The 24,402-nt window shown below is 47.0% G+C and overlaps 4 protein-coding genes across 12 annotated transcripts in view; 2 read left to right on the forward strand and 2 right to left on the reverse strand.

The window, feature by feature from the left end:
* Positions 1-1,077, reverse strand: part of LOC144482766 (uncharacterized) — a 12,780-nt gene extending 11,703 nt beyond the window's left edge. For 4 of the 7 annotated variants that reach the window (XR_013495954.1, XM_078201610.1, XM_078201612.1 and 1 more), the window contains exon 1: positions 382-519. The gene's annotated coding sequence lies outside the window, so the exon portion shown is untranslated. Of the gene's footprint in view, positions 1-351 lie in introns of all 7 variants that reach the window. The other 3 variants (XM_078201611.1, XM_078201613.1, XM_078201608.1) reach the window with 3 other exon arrangements.
* Positions 1-11,245, forward strand: part of LOC144482806 (uncharacterized) — an 11,559-nt gene extending 314 nt beyond the window's left edge. The window contains exons 2-3 of one of the 3 annotated variants that reach the window (XM_078201677.1): positions 7,557-7,922; positions 9,754-11,245. In XM_078201677.1, coding sequence (XP_078057803.1) covers positions 10,112-10,531 — 420 coding nt within the window. In that variant the 5' untranslated portion in view covers positions 7,557-7,922; positions 9,754-10,111 and the 3' untranslated portion in view covers positions 10,532-11,245. Of the gene's footprint in view, positions 1-5,837; positions 7,923-9,753 lie in introns of those variants that run through there. The other 2 variants (XM_078201676.1, XM_078201679.1) reach the window with 2 other exon arrangements.
* On the reverse strand, positions 1,135-8,966 carry LOC144482765 (uncharacterized). The gene is made up of 2 exons (XM_078201605.1): positions 8,904-8,966; positions 1,135-4,156 (listed from the first exon to the last, which is right to left on the reverse strand). The coding sequence occupies exon 2, from the start codon at positions 3,824-3,826 to the stop codon at positions 2,480-2,482; it is 1,347 nt and encodes a 448-aa protein (XP_078057731.1). The 5' UTR covers positions 3,827-4,156; positions 8,904-8,966; the 3' UTR covers positions 1,135-2,479.
* Positions 10,578-19,246, forward strand: LOC144482744 (uncharacterized; the record flags this gene model as incomplete). The annotated part of the gene is made up of 2 exons (XM_078201582.1): positions 10,578-11,105; positions 18,493-19,246. Coding segments are annotated over 2 exons (1,140 nt in total), but the record flags the coding sequence as incomplete, so codon positions are not given.
* Positions 19,247-24,402: the final 5,156 nt, after the last annotated feature.

Consider the following 24,402-nt stretch of genomic DNA (forward strand, 5'->3'; position numbering starts at 1 on the left):
TGGTAGCCGCCACGCCCGCATAGGTGGGCCGAGAAGGCTCTGCCACGGCAGGGCGTATAAGAGGAGGGAAAAATAAGGGAGGGTAGGGTAGGTGGATGGGGATCTAGGTGCTCTCTCCCCGGAGCGAGAGAGGAGGTCGGAGGAGCAGGAGGGAGGACGAGGGACAAGGCACGGAGGGGGGCCGGTGCCCCAGTCAGGGGGAAAGAGGGGAGGGGGTGCCGGTGTTGGGGGCAGCAGCAGTGGGTGGGTGACTTTACTCCTCCAGCCCTTTTGGGCGCAAACAGTTCAAGTCCGGGGTGTCTTCACCGCCCCCCCCCCCCCCCCCAGATGGAAAAAACAGTCTGAATTTACTTCACCCCCCCATCCCTTTCAGGCACCGACCTTCTGATGATGAGGGCACCAGCCCAACCACTCAGTCCCTCGATGTTGAAACGTGCAGTCCTCCCTCCCATAGATGGAAAGAAAAAAGAAAGAAAGTCACTCCGTGTCCTCTCTCCCTCCAGGGAGAGAGCACCCTCCAGTGGGCGGACGGACGGAAGACAGGCAGGCCAGACGGCAGGCAGGCCAGACGACAGGCAGGCAGGCAGGCCGGACAGCAGGCAGGCAGGCAACAGCTCACCTTCCTCCCCCTTCCCACTTTGATGCTGGAATTAACAAATTAACATTCCTGCCCGGTTCTGATCCGGGGACCTTTCGCGTGTCAGGCAAACGTGACAACCACTTCACTACAGAAACAACCTCTCTGATGTTGGAGACAGGAGGAAGTTTCAATCTGTCTGAAGCTCAATCTTCATTCACGCAAAGCCCGCGCTCTGATCAGCTGGAGGACCAGAGTCCTTCCGGTCCTTCAACTCTTCCTATTAATCAACACCTCAGAAGGTCAGGGGGCAGGATCTGCCCTGCAATTCGCAGCTTCCCCCTCCCTTGGACATGCGCAGTCCCGGGCCGGGGGGAGGGGGAGATCACCGAGCAGCTTCTCGCTCTGGCCGGAGCCGCCAGCCGGTTGCCTGGAAACCTTGGCTCGATGTGGTGTAGGGGAACAATGGGTGGGGGCGGGGCTCCCGGGTCCGCACGCCCGGGCCTGCGCACTGGAACCCAGAGACGTCACCGCGGAGCAGAGTGATTCCTATTGGCTGATTCAGGCAGAACTCCATTGTGACATCACAAAGGGGAAGTTGGCCAATGATGATGTAATTTAAACAATGCCTGAGATCACTTCACTTCTTGGTCAGACCCCCTTTTCAGTCCAGTGCTACTTGGAGTTTACCGTCAATTCAACAACTATTGGGTTACAAGTCCCTCACAGTTCTGATCACAACTTCATGATAAAATAATTTAAATAATGCATGAGAACGCTTCTTACCGGACTACCTACCACTGGTCAGACCCCCTTTTTACAGATTCGGGAATCTCAGCCACTGAACACCAGCCGGTCCTGGAATAAGTTTCATTCTCACTCATTCTGAGTAAATATTCTCACCAGGTCCTCTGTCAGGACCCTGCTAAGCAGCTTTAATGGTTCATGATTGCAGAAACTGAGCAGTCACAGGAATGTGGTCAAGATAGTCCAGTCCCATAATGCCGCACATTTAATCTGCAGTCCTTCAGTTATAACAGAATATGTGGCTGTATGTAGCTGCCTCGGCCACGATCAGCGCCAACACTGCCTTCCTGAACTGCTATAATGCCGAAGGTGTAAGTACACCCACAGTGCTGTTAGGGAGGGATTTCCAGCTACACATTCCACACTTCCTCTCGACTGTGGGTGGATACGCGATTGAGACATTTCATTCAACTGCACTCAAGCTGAGTTATTCAAATCCCTTTATTGTACGGGACAATATATTCATGATTTCTTTAAAACAGAAATTAAACATTCCCATTTGATTTCAGGTATTAACATATTCTGTTAGTTTGTTCTTTATTGTCAATGTCAGGCTAGGGTTGTTCCCCTTGGAGCAAGGAGGTTGAGGGTAGATTTGATAGAGGTGGACAAGATTCTGACAGGTTTAGATAAGATGGACAAAGAAAAGCTGTTCCCATTAGCTGACGAGAGAAGGACGAGGGGGACACAGATTTATGGTTTTGGGTCAGAGAGGAAGGGGGGATGTGAGGAAGAATATTTTGATGCAGTGAATGGTAATGACCTGGAACTCGCTGCCTACGAGGGTGGAGGAAGTGGAGACAATAAACAATTACAAAGGAAATTGGATGAGCATTTGGGAAGTTTCAAACAGAAATAGTAACTCTTAACTTCCTCACACCCTGTCACTCTGTGATCCGTGTGAAATCTGAAACCAGGTATTCGCAACAAGACTCAAAGAGCATCAGCCCACTGGAGGCAAAGTCATGAGACCGGCCAGTCCAGCAGAAAGAAACCCTCCGACCCTCCCCATTGACCAACTGTGAGAATGAACAAAATGCAGTCCTGGATGTAATTGAGAGCAGAAACAATAACAGCAGAATCCAACCCCTGGAATCACTCATGAGCATTTTGGTGTCTCAGCAGGGCGGATGAAACTCTGAAACCCTTCCCACACTGAGAGCAGGTGAATGGTCTCTCCCCAGTGTGAACTCGCTGGTGTGTCCGCAGGGTGGATAATTGACTGAACCCCTTCCCACACTGAGAGCAGGTGAACGGTCTCTCCCCAGTATGAAGGCGCTGGTGCGTCTGCAGGTTAGATAATTGACTGAACCCCTTCCCGCACTGAGAGCAGGTGAACGGTCTCTCCCCAGTGTGAACTCGCTGGTGCTTCTGCAGGTTGGATAATTGACTGAACCCCTTCTCACACTGAGAGCAGGTGAACGGCCTCTCCCCAGTGTGAACTCGCTGGTGAGTCCGCAGGGTGAATAAATCAGTGAATCCCTTCCCACACTGAGAGCAGGTGAACGGTCTCTCCCCAGTGTGAATTCGCTGGTGGGTCTCCAGCTTAGCTAATTGACTGAACCCCTTCCCACACATAGAGCAGGTGAAAGGCCACTCCCCAGTGTGAACTCGCTGGTGTCTCCGCAGAGTGGATAAATCAGTGAATCCCTTCCCACAATGAGAACAGGTGAACGATCTCTCCCCAGTGTGAATTCGCTGGTGCTTCTGCAGGTTAGATAATTGACTGAACCCCTTCTCACACTCAGAGCAGGTGAACGGCCACTCCCCAGTGTGAACTCGCTGGTGAGTCCGCAGGGTGAATAAATCAGTGAACCCCTTCTCACACTGAGAGCAGGTGAATGGTCTCTCCCCAGTGTGAACTCGCTGGTGCGTCTGCAGCTCAGCTAATTGACTGAACCCCTTCCCACACATAGAGCAGGTGAACGGCCACTCCCCAGTGTGAACTCGCTGGTGTCTCCGCAGGGTGGATAAATCAGTGAATCCCTTCCCACACTGAAAGCAGGTGAAAGGTCTCTCCCCTGTGTGAACTCGCTGGTGTCTCTGCAGGTTAGCTAAATGACTGAACCCTTTCTCACACTGAGAGCAGGTGAACGGCCTCTCCCCAGTGTGAACTCGCTGGTGTCTCTGCAGGTTAGCCAATTGACTGAACCCCTTCTCACACTGAGAGCAGGTGAACGGTCTCTCCCCAGTGTGAACTCGCTGGTGTGCCTGCAGGCTGGATGACCGAGTGAATCCCTTCCCACACTGAGAGCAGGTGAAGGGCCTCTCCCCAGTGTGAGCTCGCTGGTGTCTCTGCAACTGGGATACCCGAGTGAATCCCTCCCCACACTGAGAGCAAGTAAATGGTCTCTCCCCAGTGTGGCTGTGCCGATGATCTTCCAGCTCTGATGGGGCTCTGTATCTCTTCCCACAGTCCCCACATTTCCATGGTTTCTCCATGGTGCAGGTGTTCTTTCCTTTCTCTTCAGTTGAACACTCGTCCACACACAGAACAGTCCCCCCACCCCCGCTGTGAATGGTGTGATATTTATTGCTGTGTAACTGGTTAAAGCTCTTGAGTCAATGCACTAGAACACACTCACTCCAGTGTTGCAGCGTGTTGGCACTTTTCCAGTCACACTGATGTTTGAAATCTTTTCAAGTCACCAGACCGGACAACCATTTCTCCTTGATTTAAAGGCCGATGATATTCAGGTCCCGAGGAATATGACTCTGTCAGATCTAGACACAACGTCTGAGATTTCGGTCTGTGATTCCTCTTTCAATTTCCTGTAAAACAAGTTTGCAGAGGTCATCAGTGTCAGTGCAGGATAGAAATTCAGAACAGACAATTCTAATTTCTATGGAACATTCTTTCCTCCCTCCAGACTCGAAACATTGGCTCTATTCTTTCTCTATCTGGGGGATAGCGTGGGAAATGATGCTGCGGTAGATCAGCCAATTCTCAATGAATGGTTGAGGCAGTTCGATGGGCTGAATGGCCAACCGCAGCTCCTGTTTCTTATGATTTGTGTGTGGTGGACAGGAAGCAGTGAGCATGGATCTGTCAATCAGCCTCAATCAGTACCTTCAGGAGAATTGGGAGGGTGAATATTAGATACAGCAGAGTGAGAATGGAGGGAGAGTGTGTGGGATGGAGATTCACAGCTTTGGGGATGAGAGAGGAAAGAATGTTCATTGGAAATTAGAATTGTCTGTTCTGAATTTCTATCCTGTGCTGACAGTGATGATGTTTGTAAATTCCTTTTGCAGGATATCAGAAGGTGAAGATTTAAAGACGAATATCAAACCAAACCTCTCATCAAAATCTAACATAGTCACTCAGTTCATTGGGACCTGAATATCATCAACCTTTGAATCTAGAATGGAAATGTTTCTCTGCTCTGTCTGCTTCAGGAGATTTTAAACATCAGTGTAACTGGAAAAGCACCGAGACACACACACACACTGAAACATGCACACACCTGAGTGACTGTGGAAAGAACTTTAACCAGTTAAACAGCCTGAAAATACATTGCAGCAGAGAGACCGCACCCATGTTATGTTGTAACTGAACTAATTGTCAAGCCTGGAGAGTCACAAGGACACCCGCACCATAGAGAAATTGTGTAAATGTGGGGACTGTGGGAAAGGATTCAGGTTCCCATCTGCACTGGAAACTCATCGGCGCAGTCACACTGGAGAGAGACCATTCACCTGCTGTGTGTGTGGGAAGGGATTCACTCAGTTATCCCATTTACAAACACACCAGGGAGTTCACACTGGGGAGAGACCATTCACCTGCTCTGTGTGTGGGAAAGGATTCACTCGGTTAAACAATCTGCTGACCGACCAGCGCATTCACACCGGGGAGAGACCGTTCACCTGCTGTGTGTGTGGGAAGGGATTCACTCAGTTGCCCAACCTGTTGAGCCACAAGGTCACTCACACCCAAGACAGACCCTTTAAATGCTCTGACTGTGGGAGTGGCTTCAAAAGCTCTCAAGAACTGATGGTCCACCAACCCATTCACACTGACGAGAGACTGGTTAGCTGCTCTCACTGCACAAAGAGGTTTAGGAGGTCATCCACGTGGCAGAGACACCAGCGAGTTCACACCGGGGACAGACCGTTCACCTGCTCTGTGTGTGGGAAATGGATTCAATCGGTCATCCAACCTGCAGCGACACCAACAAGTTCACAAGTGATTGCAGGGGTTGGATTCTTTCTCTCTCAATCTTTCTCTCTCTCTCTCTCTCTCAGCAGATTTGATGAATGATTGAATCCCTTCCCACAAGTGCAGCATATGAACGGTCTCTCCCCGGTGTGACTGCGTCGATGAGATTCCACCCCAGATGGGGCTCTGAATCCCTTCCCACAGTCTCCACATTTCCATGGTTTCTCCATGGTGTCGGAGTCCTTGTGTCTCTCCACAATCAGTGCACTGGAACACTCTGATACGGGTGTGAGAATCTCAGTGCTTTTCCAGTCAAAACCTCTCCTTCCAATATACACTGAAAGCAGTTTACAAAAATCATCACTGTCAGCACATGATAGAAATTCAAAACAGACAATTGTAGTTTCTATGGAACATTCTTTAAATCTCCACCCACGCCCCTCACACATACACTCTCTCTCTCATTCCATTTAGCATTCTGCAGCACGGTGGCACAGGGGTTAGCACCATCAGCTCCAAGTTCCCCTCCAACCCACACACCATCCTGACTTGTCTGACATCCAGGACTAAGAGAACAGAAGTTTCACCCATATAAATACTGGGAAGTCTGAACCCATTGTCTTCAGTCCCCACGACAAACTCCACTCCCTGTCGGAGCCGGAACCAGGCTGTTCACAACCATGGTGAAATATTTCACTCCAGGATGAGCTTCCAGCCACATCATCATCAAGACTGCCTATTTCCACCTCAGTGACATCGTCCGACGCCACCCCAGTCTCAACTCATTAGACCATAAGACACAGTAACAGAATTAGGCCACTCGGCCCATCGAGTCTGCTCCGCCATTCAATCTTGGCTGATATTTTTCTCATCCCCATTCTCCTGCCTTTTCCCCATAATCCCTGATCCCCTCATTAATCAGGAACCTATCTATCTCTGTCTTAAAGACACTCAATGACCCGGCCTCCACAGCCTTCTGCAGCAAAGAGTTCCACAGATTCACCATTCTCTGGCTGAAGAAATTCCTCCTCATCTCTGTTTCAGAGGATCGTCCCTTTAGCCTGAGGTTGTGCCCTCTATTTCTAGCTGTTCCTACTAGTGGAAACATTCTCTCCACGTCCACTCTATCCAGGCCTCGCCGTATCCTGTAAGTTTCAATAAGATCCCCCCTCATCCTTATAAACTCCGATGAGTACAGATCCAGAGTCCTGAACTGTTCCTCATAGAACAAGCTCTTCATTCCAGGGATCATTCTTGTGAACCTCCTCTGGACCTTTTCCAAAGCCAGCACATCCTTCCTTAGATATGGGGACCAAAACTGCTCACAACAGTCCAAATGGGGGCTGACCAGAGCCTTACGCAGCCTCAGAAATATATCCCTGCTCTTGTATTCCAGGCCTATCGACATGAATGCTAACATTGCATTTGCCTTCCTAACTGCCAACTGAACCTGCACGTTAACTTTAAGAGAATCTTGAACAATGACTTCCAGGTCCCTTTGTGTTTCTGATTTCCTCAGCATTTCCCCATTTAGAAAATAGTCTGTGCCTCCATTCCTCCTTCCAAAGTGCATAACCTCACACTTCTCCACATTGTATTCCATCTGCCGCTTCTTTGCCCACTCTCCTAACCTGTCCAAGTCCTTCTGCAGCCCCCCTGCTTCCTCGTTACTACCTCTCCCTCTACATATCTTTGTATCATCTGCAAACTTAGCAACAGTGCCTTCAGTTCCTTCCTCCAAATCGTTAATGTATATTGTGAAAAGTTGCGGTCCCAACACTGACCCCTGAGGCACACCACTGGTCACCGGCTGCCATCCTGAGAAAGACCCCTTTATCCCCACTCTCTGCCTTCTGCCAGCCAATCCTCTATCCATGCCAGGATCTTACCCTTAACACCATAGGCACTTAACTTATTTAACAGTTTCCTCTGCACCACCTTGTCAAAGGCCTTCTGGAAATCTAAATAAATCAGGTCCACTAGTTCTCTTTTATCTAACTTCTTTGTTACCAGATATGATCTAAGGAGATCCATCAAAGATGCCAAAAGACAATACTGGACCAAGCTAGAGTCCCAGGCTAGCCACACCAATCCCCGCTGACTATGGCAAGGTCTGCAAGACATAACAGTCTCCAAGGTGAAGACATGTAAAATCGCCGGCTCCAACGCTCCTCTCCCTGATGAGCTCAATGCATTCGTTTTGAGCAAGAGGTCAGCGAGAGCATGCCCTCCACCCTGGAAGCCCTGGATGAACCTGTATCTGGGGTCTCCATTGCAGATGTCAGAGCAGCTTTCTTCAAGGTCAACCCACAGAAAGCAACGGGCACGGATGGGATACCCGGATGTGCATTCAGATCCTGTGCGGATCAGCCGGCAGAGGTATTCACAGACATCTTCAACCTCTCTTTACAACAATCTGAGGTCCCTATGTTTTCTCTGTATAGCGCACAAGAAACAATACTTTTCACTGTATGTTAATACATGCGACAATAATAAATCAAACCAAATCAAAAGCTCCTCAAAGAACTCTAACAGATTTGTCAGACATGACCTCCCCTTGACAAAGCCGTGCTGACTCAGTCCTACTTTATCCTGCACTTCCAAGTACTCTGCGATCTCAGCTTTAATAATGGACTCGGAAATCTTGGCAATGACCGAAGTCGGGCAAATTTGGAACCCTCACCCATTCCATTGTGACCTCACACTCTCACCCATTCCATTGTGACCTCACACTCTCACCCATTCCATTGTGACATCACACTTTCACCCATTCCATTGTGACGTCACACTCCGACCCATTCCATTGTGACGTCACACCCTCACCCATTCCATTGTGACGTCACACACTCACACATTCCATTGTGACATCACACCCTCACCCATTCCATTGTGACATCACTCTCCGATCACAATCCCTGCCGGCCTCCCACATGCAGCCTCAATGGCGGTGATGCACTATCTATCAATCAAGTAAAGACTAGTTTGTTTGCAAGAACAAATCGGCTTTTATTCGCAAAAGACTTGGAGCATACCCATGCTGATGAACTGGTCCAGCAACTGAGGCAGGAGGGTGGGGAGCAGTCACCTTCATACCTGGACGGGGGGGGGGGGGGGGGAGGAGTCTCATGCAGGGCTGGCAGGGGCATGCCCAGACATGTCACACACACACAGGCAATAAGCTTAACAGTGGTTTATCACAGGCGGCAGTCAGCCCGGGTCTAACACGACAAGCTGCCGCTCCATTTGGTACAAATGGCGGGACCGGGAAGTTCATTTCCGGGGTTTGGGTTGGAACAACATGTTTATGAAGCCTCTCCACCCACCCGCCACATTTATCATTCCCCGCACGCCGCCCTCTACCTCGGATTGATCTCGCTTCCAGGTTAAAACTGTCCGTCTGTCCGTCGCCATTACCCGCACTGCGCATGCTTCAGGTCCCGCCCCTCATTCACTCCGATTGGTTGGAGGACCAGCCGCTCCCGCTCGGTCCTCCAGTCCGGCCCCATCGTCCTAATGGTCCGGAGCTGCCGTCAATCAGTCCCCGGGCATTGTGATGTGGAGCATGCGCAGTGTCATTGCTGTCCTTGGCGCTTGTTTGTCCCGGAGAAGCGGAGTCAGCGTTAGGCGGTGGCTGGGAGGATTTGGAAACACTTTGTGGATCCGCAAACCCTTCAGAATCATTGTCAGCTCCCTGGTTTGCAGCTGCGGGGCTTCTCCCTCCCTCCCTCCCGGGAACAGGCCCAGGTTAACGGCCCCATCCTGGCTCAGCCACTGGAGGATGGTTCACATCAGAGGATGGGGGAGGGGGACAATAAATAAGAGGTTACACTTTGGCCTCAAATCAATGAGGACTCTGATCTCTGGGAAGGAAGGAAACCCTGGGAGGTGGGCGGGGAGGATTCACAAACACCCGCTGGAGGCCCCAACACCCCCTGTAAGACCCATTGGTTTTATTGTCAGTCTGCAGACAGCAGCTGGAGAGCTGAACCCAGACAGAGGAGAGGGAGGGAGAAAACTGGGAGTGGAGGAAAGAAATGATGCAGATGGTGAGATGGGTTTAAGCCCAGGGAGGAGGGAGAGTGTGTGGGACGGGGATTTACAGATTTTGGGGAACAAGAGAGGAAAAAATGTTACGGAGAAACTAGAATTGTCTGTTCAGGATTTCTATTCTGGACTGACAGTGATGACTTTTCCAAATTTTTTTTTACAGGATATTGGAAGTGGAGGATTGGTAGACAGAAAACTCAAACGAACATCATGACTGGCAAAGTCACTTTGTTCATTCAGAGCTGAAGATCATTGGTCTTTGAATGTGGGAGGAGAAATGTTTGACTCTTCTGTCTGTCAGCAAAGATTTTAAACATCAGTGTGACCGGAAAAGCATTGAAACAAACACACACCCGATTGAGAGTGTTCCAGTGAACTGACTGTGGAAAGTGCTTTAACCAGTCCACAGCCTGAAGAAACATCACACAGTTCACAGCAGGGTGAAACTACATGTATGTTGTGTGTGTGGACGAGGTTTCAACTGATCATCCAACCTGGAGAAACACAAGGGCACCAGCACCATGGAGAAACCGTGGAAATGTGTGGAGTGCGGGAAGGGATTCAGTTTCCCATCACAACTGGAAGTTCATTGGTGCAGTCACACTGGGGAGAGACCATTCACCTCCTCCGTTTGTGGGAAGGGATTCACCCATTCATACAACCTTCTGACTCACCAACGGGTTCACACTGGGGAGAGGCCGTTCACCTGCCCTGTGTGTGGGAAGGGATTCACTCGCTCATCCCACATTGTGACACACCAACTTGTTCACACTGATGAGAGAATGTTTACATGTTCTGACTGTGGGAAGTGTTTTAAATGCAAAAAAGATCTGCTGACACACCAACGTATTCACACGGGAGAGACCATTCACCTGCTCTGTGTGTGGGAAAGGATTCATTCAGTCATCCCACCTGCAGACACATCAACTTGTTCACTCTGACAACAAACTTTTTAATTGTTCCGACTGCGAAGAGCTTTAAAAACAAAAAGGATCTGCTGACGCACCAATATACTCACACTGGGGAGAGGCCATTCACCTGCTGTGTGTGTGGGAAGGGATTCAGCCGTCCATCTGCCCTACTGAACCGCCAGAGAATTCACACTGGGGAGAGGCCTTCACCTGCTCAGACTGTGGGAAGGGATTCATTAATTCATCCAACCTTCTGACACACCAGCAGGTTCACAGTGAGGAGAGGCCATTCACTTTCTCCGTGTGTGGGAAGGGATTCACTCTTTCATCTAACCTATTGAACCACCAGCGAGTTCACACTGGGGAGAGGCCGTTCACCTGCTCCATGTGTGGGAAGGGATTCAGTCAGTCATCCAACCTGCTGACACATCAGAGAGTTCACAGTGGGGAGAGGCCATTTACCTGCTCTGTCTGTGGGAAGGGATTTTCTCATTTATCTTATCTTCTGAACCACCAGCGAGTTCACAGTGGGGAGAGGCCGTTCACCTGTAATGTCTGTGGAAAGGGATTTATTCAGTCATCCCACCTGCTAACACACCGGCGAGTTCACAAGGGACTGCAAGGTTTGGATTCTACACTTATTGATGCTGTTAATCATATCCAGGACTGAATCATCTTCATTCTGACTTTTTTCTTCTGTTGAGATTTGATATTCTGAATAAATGTGAAATAGACATTTGATTGAATCATTGTTGTAGATTTTTGTCTTTTCCATTTGAGTGTTTAACGTCACCAGGCTGGAGCTTAGAAAGGGCAATCTGAGGGAGGATCATACAGTAGGAACAGAACTTCATTCTTGACACAGTCCTTCAGGGTCACGCTGAGAGGGACAAACAGCACTTTGGTCTTTTTCATCACTTTTCACTGACAGCAAAGTCCCCGTGTGGGTGAATCCTGAGGTGTGTGAGAAATGTGTCCCAGTCGTTCTTTTCCATGGTTCAGAGCTCCTAGACACGGAAAAGAAGCTCCTTTACAACTGTGTTTAGAGTCAGGAAGAACAATGGTGAATGCTGGAAACGTGCTGACAAAGATTGGTGTAAAACTGGGATCTATTCCTGACTGAGAGTGAAACGGCAGGTTTAGGTTTCCAGACTAAAAATGCAAAAAAGTCTAAAACATTTTAATGTGTGTGTGTGTCAGTCCTAGTTTATTGACCAGAAACTGGCTTCAAATAAATTGGTTGAAGTCTGCATTAAAGTAGCAGCTGGAGACGTTCAAAGGAGCCTGTTAACTGCTGGGACAATGAGACAACAATTTGATTCCCAGATAGAGAAGGAGCTGCAGTGTGTGTCCAAAAATTCTCAGTTTTGTTGTGTGCTTCCCACACACTATCCTTTTAAATAAACCTCACTCCTATCAGCCTTTAACCATTATGAACAGAACAGAGAGAAGCTGAGCAGCAACAGAGCCCTGACTGACCATTTCAGAATGAGTGATGTGTTCAGCTGAAGTTTCCTGTTGGTAGTTTTCTGGGTGATCTCCTTATTTTGATCATTCTCAGTGACCCCTGGGTGTGAACCTGCTCTCCTCTCTTTCAGACATTCACTCACTTAACATCTCCTCTCCCTCAGAAACTCAATCACTCAACATCTCTCATCTCTCTCACACTCACTGAACATCTCTCTCTCTCTCCAGGCATTCACTCACACTTACCTCACCTTCCACCTCTCTTACACTCTAACCTCGCTCCTCTCTCATTTTCACTTAATCTCTCTCCTCTCAGAAACTGTCTTCATCACTTAATGTCTCTCTATCTTTCTTTCAAACACTCACTCATTTAACCTTCCTATTTCAGATCTGCTTAAACTTATTCATTGTTTTCTCTCTCTCATTACCTCTCTCTGAAAAAGCACAAACACACTTCATCTCTCTTCACTGTCTGAGAAAACATCTCATTGATGGAGATTCAATCCTCTCTGTTTCTCTCTCCCACTTCCTCTGACAGGCCCTGACTCACTTTAAATCTCCTCTTTTCTAATAACCCTCTTTGGGAAAACTCTCTAATTCCTCCTCATTTCTCCCAGTGATGACCCTCAGTCCATCTCCCAATTCAGTGAATGTGTTAAAAATCCTAATAATCTCCTTTCTTTATTGTTTAAAATGGGAATGGAGGTGAATGTAATGCTGAGACCGGCAGCAATCTGTGTGGTTGTTCTTGATGCTGTCAGAGTGAGTTCACCCTCACAGGCAGGAAGACTGTTCACGGTGATAACATCAAACTGATGCCGGCTGTTTCATTCTCACGTAACACAACTTCCTGTTTCTCTGCTGCCGGTTCCAAACCTCACATCTCATTTCTGAGCAGAAAATAAATCCAGGGACAACAATCTGTTGAGAACATCTGTCAATGCGGCCGATATCTGTCCAGAGAGTCAGGGCAGAGTCTCACAGGTCACATTGTGGTGACATTTACAAATGAGCCTGTTATTTCTGTTCAGAGTTTCCATTTGCAGATAAAACCAGCTGTGTCTTTGGATCAGCTACTGAATCATAGAAACCCTACAAGTGCAGAAAGAGGCCATTCGGCCCATCGAGTCTGCACCGACCACAATCCCACCCAGGCCCTACCCCCATATCCCTCTAACCTACACATCTCAGAAAACTAAGGGGCAAATTTAGCATGGCCAATCAGCCTAACCCACACATCTTTGGACTGTGGGAGGAAACCGGAGCACCCGGAGGAAAGCCACGCAGACACGAGGAGAATGTGCAAACTCCACACAGACAGTGACCCGAGCCGGGAATCGAGCCCAGGTTCCTGGAGCTGCGAGGCAGCAGTGCTAACCACTGTGCCACCCACTGAGTTCCCTCTGCTCTGATGTGGAGATGCCGACTCTGCTCCCCATAGCTGGGAACTGATAGCCTGCTCCCTTAAATTCTATATCATTCTCTCTGTATTGCTTGTTTCCTCTGTTTCTCAGCTTTTATCTTTGATTGCGTCATCTTTCTGCTTTTTAAAATCTTTCTCAATTTTTCTCTCAGTCTTTCTGTCTCTCCTTTCCTCTGTATCTCTCTCAGGCTCTGTGTGTTCCTAACTGATCAAGATGTTCAAAATCATGAAGAGTTTCTGATTGATTATAGAGGGAAAAACAGGGAGAAAAGCAGAAAAACGCGGCAGGTCCGGCGGCATCTGTTGAGAGAGTTAACATTTTGAGTCCATGTAATTCTTCAGGGCAGGAAAAACATGGGTTATCCATCTTAGATTGGGGAATGTAATGGGGAGATTTAATAGTGGTGTTTAAAATGACAAATGATTTATGATAGTGTCAATGGAGAGAAATTATCTCCCAGGAGCAGGAGGGTCTGTCGATGGAGAGAATCAATTTCCCCGGTGCAGGAGGGTCTGTAAGCAGAGGACACAGAGATTTAATTTAATTGACAACAGAACTGAAGGGGGTGATAAGGAGAATTTTTTGCACAATAACTTGATATGATCTGGAATGCACAAATTGACACGTGCGAGAAGCAGGTTTAATAATAGCTTTCAAAGGGAATTGGATAAATACTTGCAGAAGGTAAATTGGCAGAGTTATGGTGAATGGGATTAATTGGACAGTTCACTCATCTTTGTGACATTCTGAATGTTTCTCTCCTAAGGTTTTAATGTTTGATCTTTTCGGTCATAATGTGTCTCAAACAGAAGATTAAAATATTGTGTTTGATGAGCTGTCAGATCTCTTTCCTGTGTGTCTGTGTAACTTGCGAACTGGTGATAACCATGAGGAGGAACTGATTATTTTCAGTTCCTCTAACAGACACACCTCAGATATCAGAAATCTCAGGAGATCCCCATGTCCTCATTATTCTCGCCTCGAGTATAACAGCTCTCAGTCAGGCCAAGTCAGTCACATGTGTCTCTATCATGATGTTTCCACTTGTATTTTATCACTCACCTCCCAGAGACACTCACCATAACACAGACACCTTAAAATATCATTGTTCCCTTACACTTTGTCCTCCTATTATAATCAAATGTTTGTTGGGCCTCTTGTCTCCCTTAATGTCAGATTACCTGCAGTTAAAATGACCTCAGAGACACTGAAACCGACCTTTGTGATTATTATACCAGACTCCAATCAGCCCCAGGAGCTGCAGTTGTAAAATACAGCAGAATTGGAATAACAGATAGGTTATTGTCTGATAATGACAGTGGGGCAGAGTAACACACACCGGAATTTAAATACATTATATCAATAGACCATGACTCACACACACTGTCAAATGAAGCCGAAACTTTGGTTCTGGTGCACTAGATACTGACTGTATTATCATTACATTGGATCTAATGCTGTGTTCACTAACATACTGCAACATGACTTATTATTTGAACAAACATTGTATTTGTTACACTCAGAGTAAGTCAGTGCTTTGCTGTGTTGTCTCTGTGCTCCATCCCCACTCTGATTGTATTGGAGTCTGTGTGTGTCATTGTTACACTCAGAGTAAGTCAGTGCTTTGCTGTGTTGTCTCTGTGCTCCATCCCCACTCTGATTGTATTGGAGCCTGTGTGTGTCATTGTTACACTGAGAGTAAGTCAGTGCTTTGCTGTGTTGTCTCTGTGCTCCATCCCCACTCTGATTGTATTGGAGCCTGTGTGTGTCATTGTTACACTGAGAGTAAGTCAGTGCTTTGCTGTGTTGTCTCTGTGCTCCATCCCCACTCTGATTGTATTGGAGTCTGTGTGTGTCATTGTTACACTCAGAGTAAGTCAGTGCTTTGCTGTGTTGTCTCTGTGCTCCATCCCCACTCTGATTGTATTGGAGCCTGTGTGTGTCATTGTTACACTGAGAGTAAGTCAGTGCTTTGCTGTGTTGTCTCTGTGCTCCATCCCCACTCTGATTGTATTGGAGCCTGTGTGTGTCATTGTTACACTGAGAGTAAGTCAGTGCTTTGCTGTGTTGTCTCTGTGCTCCATCCCCACTCTGATTGTATTGGAGCCTGTGTGTGTCATTGTTACACTCAGAGTAAGTCAGTGCTTTGCTGTGTTGTCTCTGTGCTCCATCCCCACTCTGATTGTATTGGAGCCTGTGTGTGTCATTGTTACACTGAGAGTAAGTCAGTGCTTTGCTGTGTTGTCTCTGTGCTCCATCCCCACTCTGATTGTATTGGAGCCTGTGTGTGTCACTGTTACACTCAGAGTAAGTCAGTGCTTTGCTGTGTTGTCTCTGTGCTCCATCCCCACTCTGATTGTATTGGAGTCTGTGTGTGTCATTGTTACACTGAGACTCTGTCACTGATTATTGGACAAACAGCAAGTCACCGTCACGATGTCCGGCTGATTGGCAGCAGCGCGGACCAATGGGAAGAGGGGGCAGTGCTGGAGGACCGACCGCTCCAGATCGGACCGGACCAATAGGAGCCAACAAGGGGCGGGGTCAACTTTGACATGAGCATGCGCAGTGTGAGTAATGGCGATGGAAAACGGTTATTTTGGGCTCGGAAATCTGTTCGAGGTGATTGGCGGTACGGAGAGAGCAATGGATCGTCCTGGTGGGTGGAAACGCCGTGTAAGCATGTTGTGAGAGTCGCAAAATGCGGAAGAGAGCTTCCCGGACCCAGTCTGTACCGAGCAGGGCTGCAGTTCCTCATGTTCGTTTCGGTTTAACGTTCGCCATCTTTATTGGGGGCAATATGCAACAGTGCGCATGTGCGGCCGCCATGTTTGTAGAGGGCAATGTTGTCAATCAGTGTTCAGAATGGAGACAACTTGTCCATCAAACTGCATCAACCCTCTGAGTCCCAATGTCTTATTGATGAGGCAGAGCGGTGACAGAGAAGGAAATAGAAAGGGAAATAAAACAATAAATGCTGGAAAATCTCAGCAGATCTGACATCATCTGTGGAGAGAGAACAGAACCAACGTTTCGAGACTGGATGACCCATAGTCAGAGCTTGTACACGTGTAAACAGAGCATGAAAACTTTGACACCTCCATGTACCCTTGTACACCTCAATCAATCTACTTTGCTCCAAGGAGAACAACCCCAAGTTATAGAATATAAAAGCAGGGATGTCTTGATGCACCTGTACAGGGCATTGGTGAGGCCGCAGCTGGAATACTGTGTGCAGTATTGGTCCCCTTATATGAGGAAGGATATATTGGCATTGGAGGGAGTGCAGAGAAGGTTCACCAGGTTGATACCGGAGATGAGGGGTTTGGATTATGAGGAGAGGCTGAGGAGATTGGGTTTGTACTCGTTGGAGTTTAGAAGGATGAGGGGGGATCTTATGGAGACTTATAAGATAATGCGGGGGCTGGATAGGGTGGAGGCAGAGAGATTCTTTCCACTTAGTAAGGAAGTTAAAACTAGAGGACACAGCCTCAAAATAAAGGGGGGTCGGTTTAAGACAGAGTTGAGGAGGAACTTCTTCTCCCAGAGGGTGGTGAATCTCTGGAATTCTCTGCCCACTGAGGTGGTGGAGGCTACCTCGCTGAATATGTTTAAAGCGCGGATGGATGGATTCCTGAGCGGTAAGGGAATTAAGGGTTATGGGGATCAGGCGGGTAAGTGGTACTGATCCACGTCAGATCAGCCATGATCTTATTGAATGGCGGGGCAGGCTCGAGGGGCTAGATGGCCTACTCCTGCTCCTATTTATTATGTTCTTATGTTCTTATCCAGCCTAACATTGAGGTGTATAAAATTCTGAGGGGCACAGATAGGGGGGGACAGGAAGGAACTTTTCTCTTTAGTAGAGAGGTCAATAACCAGGGGCCTGGATTTAAGTTCAGGGGCAGGAGGTTTATAGGAGATGTGAGGGAAAGCTTTTTCACTCAGATGGTGGTGGGAATCTGGAACTCACTGCCTGAAAGGGTGGTAGAGGTGGGAATCATCATAACATTTAAGAAGAATTTAGATAAGCTCTTGAAATGCCATAGTATGGAAGGTTACACATCAAGTGTGGAAAATGGGATTAGAATAGAACGGTGCTTGATGGCCGGCACAAACACCATGGGCCGAAGGGCCTCTTTCCATGCTGTAAAACTCTATGATCACCCACGTTGGCAGCAAGTTCAATATCATCATCAATCACAACCCCCCTGTATCTTCACTCACTGAAACAATCCATTTAAAACATTCTTAGTCAAGAATGTAGCCATATTTCTGTTAGACTGGCAGTCTGCATGGAGATTTTCAGCTCTCTGTGTCCAGGGCAGGAAGCAGTGAGCATGGATCTGTCAATCAGCCTCAATCAGCACCTTCAGGAGAATTGGGAGGGTGAATATTAGATACAGCAGAGTGAGAATGGAGGGAGAGTGTGTGGGATGGAGATCTACAGCTTTTGGGGAATCAGAGAGGAAAGAATGTTCCACAGAAACTAGAATTTCTATCCTGTACTGACTGTGATGAATTTTGTAAATTGTTTTTACAGGATATTAGAAGAGGAATCACACCGATAAATCTTAACGATCACATCTCGATCTGACAGAGTCACTCGATTCCTTGGAAACTAAATATCCTCAGCCTCTGAATGGGAAGGAGAAATGTTTGACTGCAAGATTTTAAGCAGCAGTGTGACTGGAAAAACACCGGGACACAAACACACACCTGAGTGAGAGTGTTCCAGTGCACTGACAGTGAAAAGAGCTTTAACCAGTTACACAGCCTGAAAATACATCGCAGCATTCACAGCAGGGAGAGACCATACCGTGTTCTCTGTGTGGACAAGGTTTCAAATGATACAAGGAGACTGAAAATATGGTAAAACCGTGGAAATGTGAGGACTGTGGGAAGAGATACAAAGCGCCCTCTCTACTGGAAGCTCATCGGCACAGCCACACTGGGGAGAGGCCGTTCACCTGCTGGGTGTGTGGGAAGGGATTCATTGATTCATCCACTCTGCAGAGACACCAGCAAGTTCACACTGGTGAGAGTGCATTCACCTGCTGTCAGTGTGGGAAGGGATTTACTCAGATATCAAGCCTGCAGACACACCAGCGAGTTCACACTGGGGAGAGGCCATTCACCTGCTCTCAGTGTGGGAAGGGATTCAGTAAGTCATCCAACCTACAGAAACACCAGCGAGTTCACACAGGAGAGAGGCCATTCGGCTGCTCTGCATGTGGGAAAAGATTCACTCAGTTATCTCATCTGCAGTCACACCAGCGAGTTCACACTGGGGAGAGACCGTTCACCTGCTCTCAGTGTGGGAAGGGATTCACTCAATTGTACAGCCTGCAGACACACCAGCGCAATCACACTGGGGAGAGGCCATACAGTTGCTTTCAGTGTGGGAAGGGATTCATTCATTTATCAAACCTGCAGACACACCAGCGAGTTCACACTGGGGAGAGGCCATTCACCTGCTCTCAGTGTGGAAAGGGATTCACTCAGTTATCTAATCTGCGGAGACACCAGCGAGTTCACTCTGGAGAGAGGCCGTTCACCTGCCCCGTGTGTGGGAAGAGATTCACTCGGTTATCCACCCTGCAATCACACCAGCGAGTTCACACTGGGGAGAGACTGTTCATCTGCTCTCAGTGTGGGAAGGGATTCTGTGATTCATCCACCCTGCTGACACACCAACAAGTTCACAAGTGAATATGGGGATTAGATTCTGCTGTTATTGTTTCTGCTCTCAATTACATCCAGGACTGCATTTTGTTCATTCTCACAGTTGGTCAATGGGGAGGGTCGGAGGGTTTCTTTCTGCTGGACTGGCCGGTCTCACAACTTTGCCTCCAGTGGGCTGATGCTCTTTGAGTCTTGTTGTAAATACCTTGTTTTAAATTTCACAAGGATCACAGAGTGACAGGGTGTTGAGAAGTTCAGAGATATTTAGTCAGCATTTATTTTTGAAATGCCCCAAATGCCCATCCAATTTCCTTTGTAATTGTTTATTGTCTCCACTTCCTCCACCCTCGTAGGCAGCGAGTTCCAGGTCATTACCATTCGCTGCATCAAAATATTCTTCCTCAAATCCCCCCCTTCCTCTCTGACCCAAAAGCTTAAATCTGTGTCCCCCCTCGTCCTTATCCAATCAGCTAATGGGAACAGCTTTTCTTTGTCCACCTTATCTAAACCTGTCAGAATCTTGTCCACCTCTATCAAATCTCCCCTCAACCTCCTTTACTCCAAGGGGAACAACCCCAGCCTGACATTGACAATAAAGAACAAACTAACAGAACATGTTAATACCTGAAATCAAACGGGAATGTTTAATTTCTGTTTTAAAGATACTGTGCAGATATTGTCCTGGACAATAAAGGAATTGGAATAACTCAGCTTGAGCGTGGTTAAACGTGTTATGACCCAGGTCAGAAACTCCAAAGTGTTTTACAAAGTCAGCCGAGCCAGAAGTTTTGCACTTTGATTTTGGCATGGGTGAGCATAAATATTTCACTCCAGGTACGATTCAAGTGAGCCACTGGGAAGCTTTTATCAAACAAAGTGTATTTAAGAACACAGTTAAAGTATAAGAAGAAAAATTAGCATAACTTTTACCAATTGCAATAAAAAGCAACCATGATCTTGTATCAACCAGTACAGCTAAGTATACAGTTGCAAATCAAATAATCCCTTCAAACATACACCCCGTTCTAGGCTTTGCCCAGAAAGCAGGTATGCTCACATGATGCTGGATTTGGCAGCTTTTTAACACCTGTTGTGAATTAGTCCTTTAAATGTTGAATTCAAACTTTGACTTCCCAGTGCTGGAACTTTCAGGACCTTGAGAGAGAGACAGAGAGAGAGAGACTGCTTGCCACTATCTTCCAGCTGGCAACTCATAGGCAGCAGAATCTTCACTCCACAGAGAGAGATGAGAAACACTGCTCTCAGTCTGCAGTCCAAAGAGCTTGTTACGAAAGAAAACTAAAATCTTTCTCCTGTTTAAAAAAAATGTCCAAAGAGAGCGCTGACCTTTCAATCAGGCTCCACCCAACAATTCCAAAAGGGTCATAAAACTCCAGGTCACTGTATTAGCCCAGGCTGAAAATAAACAAGATGCCCATTACATTGCTTCATTATATTCATAGAATAGAATTCCGATAGTACAGAAGGAGGCCATTTGGCCCATCAAGCCTGCACTGACAACAATCCCAGCCTATATCCGTAACCCCACATATTTACCCTGCTAATCCCCCAGAAACTAGGGTAAATTTAGCACAGCCAATCAACCCAACCCACACAGCTTTGGACTGCGGGAGGAAACCGGAGCATCCGGAGGAAACTCATGCAGACACGGGGAGAATGTGCAAACTCCACACAGACAGTAACCCAAGCCAGGAATCAAACCTGGATCCCTGGTGCTGTGAGGCAGCAGTGCTAACCACCGTGCCGCCATATTGTTCTTTGTATTAGCTGAGTTGTAAATCAGTGAAGGCCAGCATAATACTTGGTCTGTGAAACACTCCGACATCCATGAACTTTGTTTTAAAGAAATCTACATTTGAAAGCCCAGTCATTGCATGAAATATCAGACAATAACGGGGAAATAAGAAAGACAGACACTCACTTTGATCCTTTCGTCAGCACATCTGAGAGTTAAGAATGTGTGACATGATTTTGGGATACCGGAGTGAGTGTGCAGATGTGATTTGTTACATGTGAAAAATAACAAGCCTAAATTCATGGTGAGATGGAGTGAAGAGCGGGTCCCAAACACACACAGCTACTTGAGACACAGCAGGAGATGAAATGGTTCATGTGGCCAGGGGATTGAGACAACATTGTGACATCATCAAGGCACTGACACACACTCCAGAGAGAAACTGAGTTCAAAACAATCAGGGTCCAATTAAACACACTGCACATGCTCACAAAGTGAGGAAAATTAAAATAAAATGGATAATATTATAGATTGAGACAATTAAGGGATTGGGGGAAATAACACAGAGTAAGAACTGTCCACAACTCGGATAGGGGTAAAGAGAGAGCTGGAGAATCTTTTACATCCATGCTTGATCTGTTGCTTGAAGCATCTGTCCTTATGTACGAGTAACCTAGAACTCACGGTGCTCCTTCAGGAGAAAAGATCGAGTAGATGTTACCCCAGGCGGGACCAGAACAGAACTGGAAAATAACGGAGTGAAGTTGAGTGAGGGATCACAGAGAGAGCATGTTTAACAGCTCTCTTGAAAGCCCAGCATGTTAAAGAGCCTGCCAACCCCTCTCACCCACTTTCCCTAAAGTGCATCAATCTCATCAGGAAATGTCCAGAAAAATCAAATATTTTTACTGATAAAAGTTTATTAATGAAACAGAACATGGTTAAAACAAACAGAAAATGACTTGAGGATCAAAGACAACCAGAGTAAAGGGATGTTCACAATGTTCTGGACACAACTGGATTCTCTTCAGCTGCTCTGTACCCTGTTCCCGCGACTCCCCGCTTTGGACACAGGGACACTGAACCCGGGGGTCACATCACCATCAGCCCTGGTCACCTCCTCCGGTGCCCTGATTGGTTGGAGGCCCATTTCCCAGTCAGTCCTCCAGTACCTTCCTGTCTCTCTATTAGTGCAACGCCCAGGGCAGTTTCCCAACTGGGGCGCAGGCCCCGTTATTCTCAGCTAAATTCAGCCCTCAGCTCCTTCGCCTGGCTGTCATTGACACGAGCAATAGAGAGACAGAAAGGTGCCCCAGGCTCAAATGGGAAGTCAAAACTTGTGGGTCTAAATCAACACTTCAACATTTGTCAGTCAAATCCATGTTATTTACACTGGGGGTTTTTATGATGAGATTAATTGAAGTGTTCGGCTGGTCAGCAAGCTCAAGAAGCACTGATTCCAGATTGTTCAATACTTCTGCCTTGAATCGCAAAAGCTTCTCACTTTATCCGCTTCCTGAACTGAATTCCATCATCCTGAGCAGCTGTGGGTGTCACCTCTCTGTGTAAACTCCTGCCCCTTTTTATAAGGCTCTCTCATTCCTTATTGTGGGTCAATTCTTTAATGGTTGAGGATCGCTCTGTGATGTAGTGAGTGTTTATCCGGTCAATCAATGTTTCTGATGTCAGTCGGAATGTCCATCGTTACTTTTCACCTGTTTCTTACTCTGTGTTTTATAAAAATAAAGTTTATAAACTTTGACACAATGGTCAGCTTTAAGTTTCTGTAGTTGGTGATGAGGTCATCCAAAGGTCAAAGCCTCTCTCTTTTCTCCTTCCTGTTTAACTAAGGGTCTGTGGAATATTCCATTCAGGGGGAGGTGGTGGGAATGTCTCTGGCCGAGTAATGCAGAGATCCAGCAAAGGATCTGGGGACAGGCAGCTGGTGGGATTTGAATTCAGTGAATCAATCTGGAATTATATAAAGTTCGTCTCAGTAACATTGACCATGAAACTGTCATGGATTGTTGTAAAAACCCGTCCGGTTCACCCTATTAATGCTCCCTATTAGGGAAGGAAATCTGCCATCATTACCCGGTCTGGCCTACATGTGAATCCAGACCCACACAGCGATGTGGGTGCATCTTAACTGTCCCTCTGAAATGGCTGAGCAAGTCACTCCGTTCAGGGGCAATTAGGAGCTGAGCAACGTGTGCTGGGGCTTTGCCAGCAGTGTCCACATCCCAGGAAAGAATAAAGAATATTCCACGGAAAGTGATGGGTGATTTGAAATGAATTGAAAGGAGGTCAGGAGGTGCTCGTATCGTCCAGAGCTGCTTTTCAATGGATCCTCCTGTTTAAAATAAAAACACATCAGTGTGCCCCTTTCCCAGACACGCTGACCTTGGAATATCACAATGCTGTTTTTAAACATTCCTTTGTTAAAGAATCAGTCATTTAGAATTGTGAAACAGACAGAAATTAAATGTTCCGTTTTTCCTGGGATCCTCCTGTGCCTGGCACTGGTGTCCTGAACAAGGTTATTAACATTCTCTGGGTTAAAGGTTCCTCCTGGTTCTTGCTGTCTGTTGTGTCCTTTGTCACAGTCGGTACCAGGACATTTCTATTGAAAGGTTGTTAAGAAATTCCAGTGAATTCCAGCCCCTTGTGTAACGTTCCATTTGGTGTGCGTCAGATTCAGAGATGTCCACGTGTGTGTGAAAAGGGTTCTGGGTAAGGGTTTTAACCCTTCTTTCCCCGTTAGTAACAATGAGCCCTGTATTCAATTCTAAAGTATAAAGTCCTCATTAGATATCAATTCTACCTGTTATCTACATTTCACCAACCAGTCTATATTTTCATCACAGGACTGCAGTGGGAGCACCGTCAACATCTTACTGACTTGATCGATTTTATTGAGGAGATGACGAAGGTGATCGATGAGGGTAGAGCAGTGGATGTTGTGTACACGGATTTTAGTGAGGCTTTCGACAAGGTCCCTCATGGTCGGCTCATCCAGAAGATTAAGATGCATGGGATTCATGGTGACTTGGCCGCTTGGATTCAGAATTGACTTACCCATAGAAGTCAGAGAGTAGTGGTGGAGGGTGTTTTTCTGACTGGAGGTCCATGACTAGTGGTGTTCTGCAGGGATCCGTACTGGGACCTGCGCTATTTGTGATATATATAAATGACTTGGATGAAAATGTGGATGGGTGGGTTAGTAAGCTTGCAGACGACACAAAGCTAGTTGGAGTTGTAGATAGTGTAGAAGGCTGTCAAAGGATACAGTGGGATGTAGATCAGCTGCAGATATGAGCGGAGAAATGGCAGATGGATTTTAATCCGGGCAAGTGTGAGGTGCTGCACTTTGGGAGATCAAATATTAAGGATAAGTATACAGTTAATGTACAGAGGGATCTTGGGGTTCAAGTCCATAGCTTCCTGAAATTAGCCACACAAATATTTAGTCGGTAAAGGCGGCATATGGCATGCTTGCCTTTATTGAGTACAAGAGTCAGCATGCCATGTTGCAGCTCTATAAAACTTTGTTTGGGCTGCACTTAGAA

This window comes from Mustelus asterias, unplaced genomic scaffold (genome assembly GCF_964213995.1).
Source record: "Mustelus asterias unplaced genomic scaffold, sMusAst1.hap1.1 HAP1_SCAFFOLD_42, whole genome shotgun sequence".
Lineage (NCBI taxonomy): Eukaryota > Metazoa > Chordata > Chondrichthyes > Carcharhiniformes > Triakidae > Mustelus > Mustelus asterias.

What these genes read in the sequence shown, in the direction of transcription:
- LOC144482765 (XM_078201605.1), bottom strand. Translation starts at nt 3,826, where the DNA reads ATGGAGAAACCATGGAAATGTGGGGACTGTGGGAAGAGATACAGAGCC.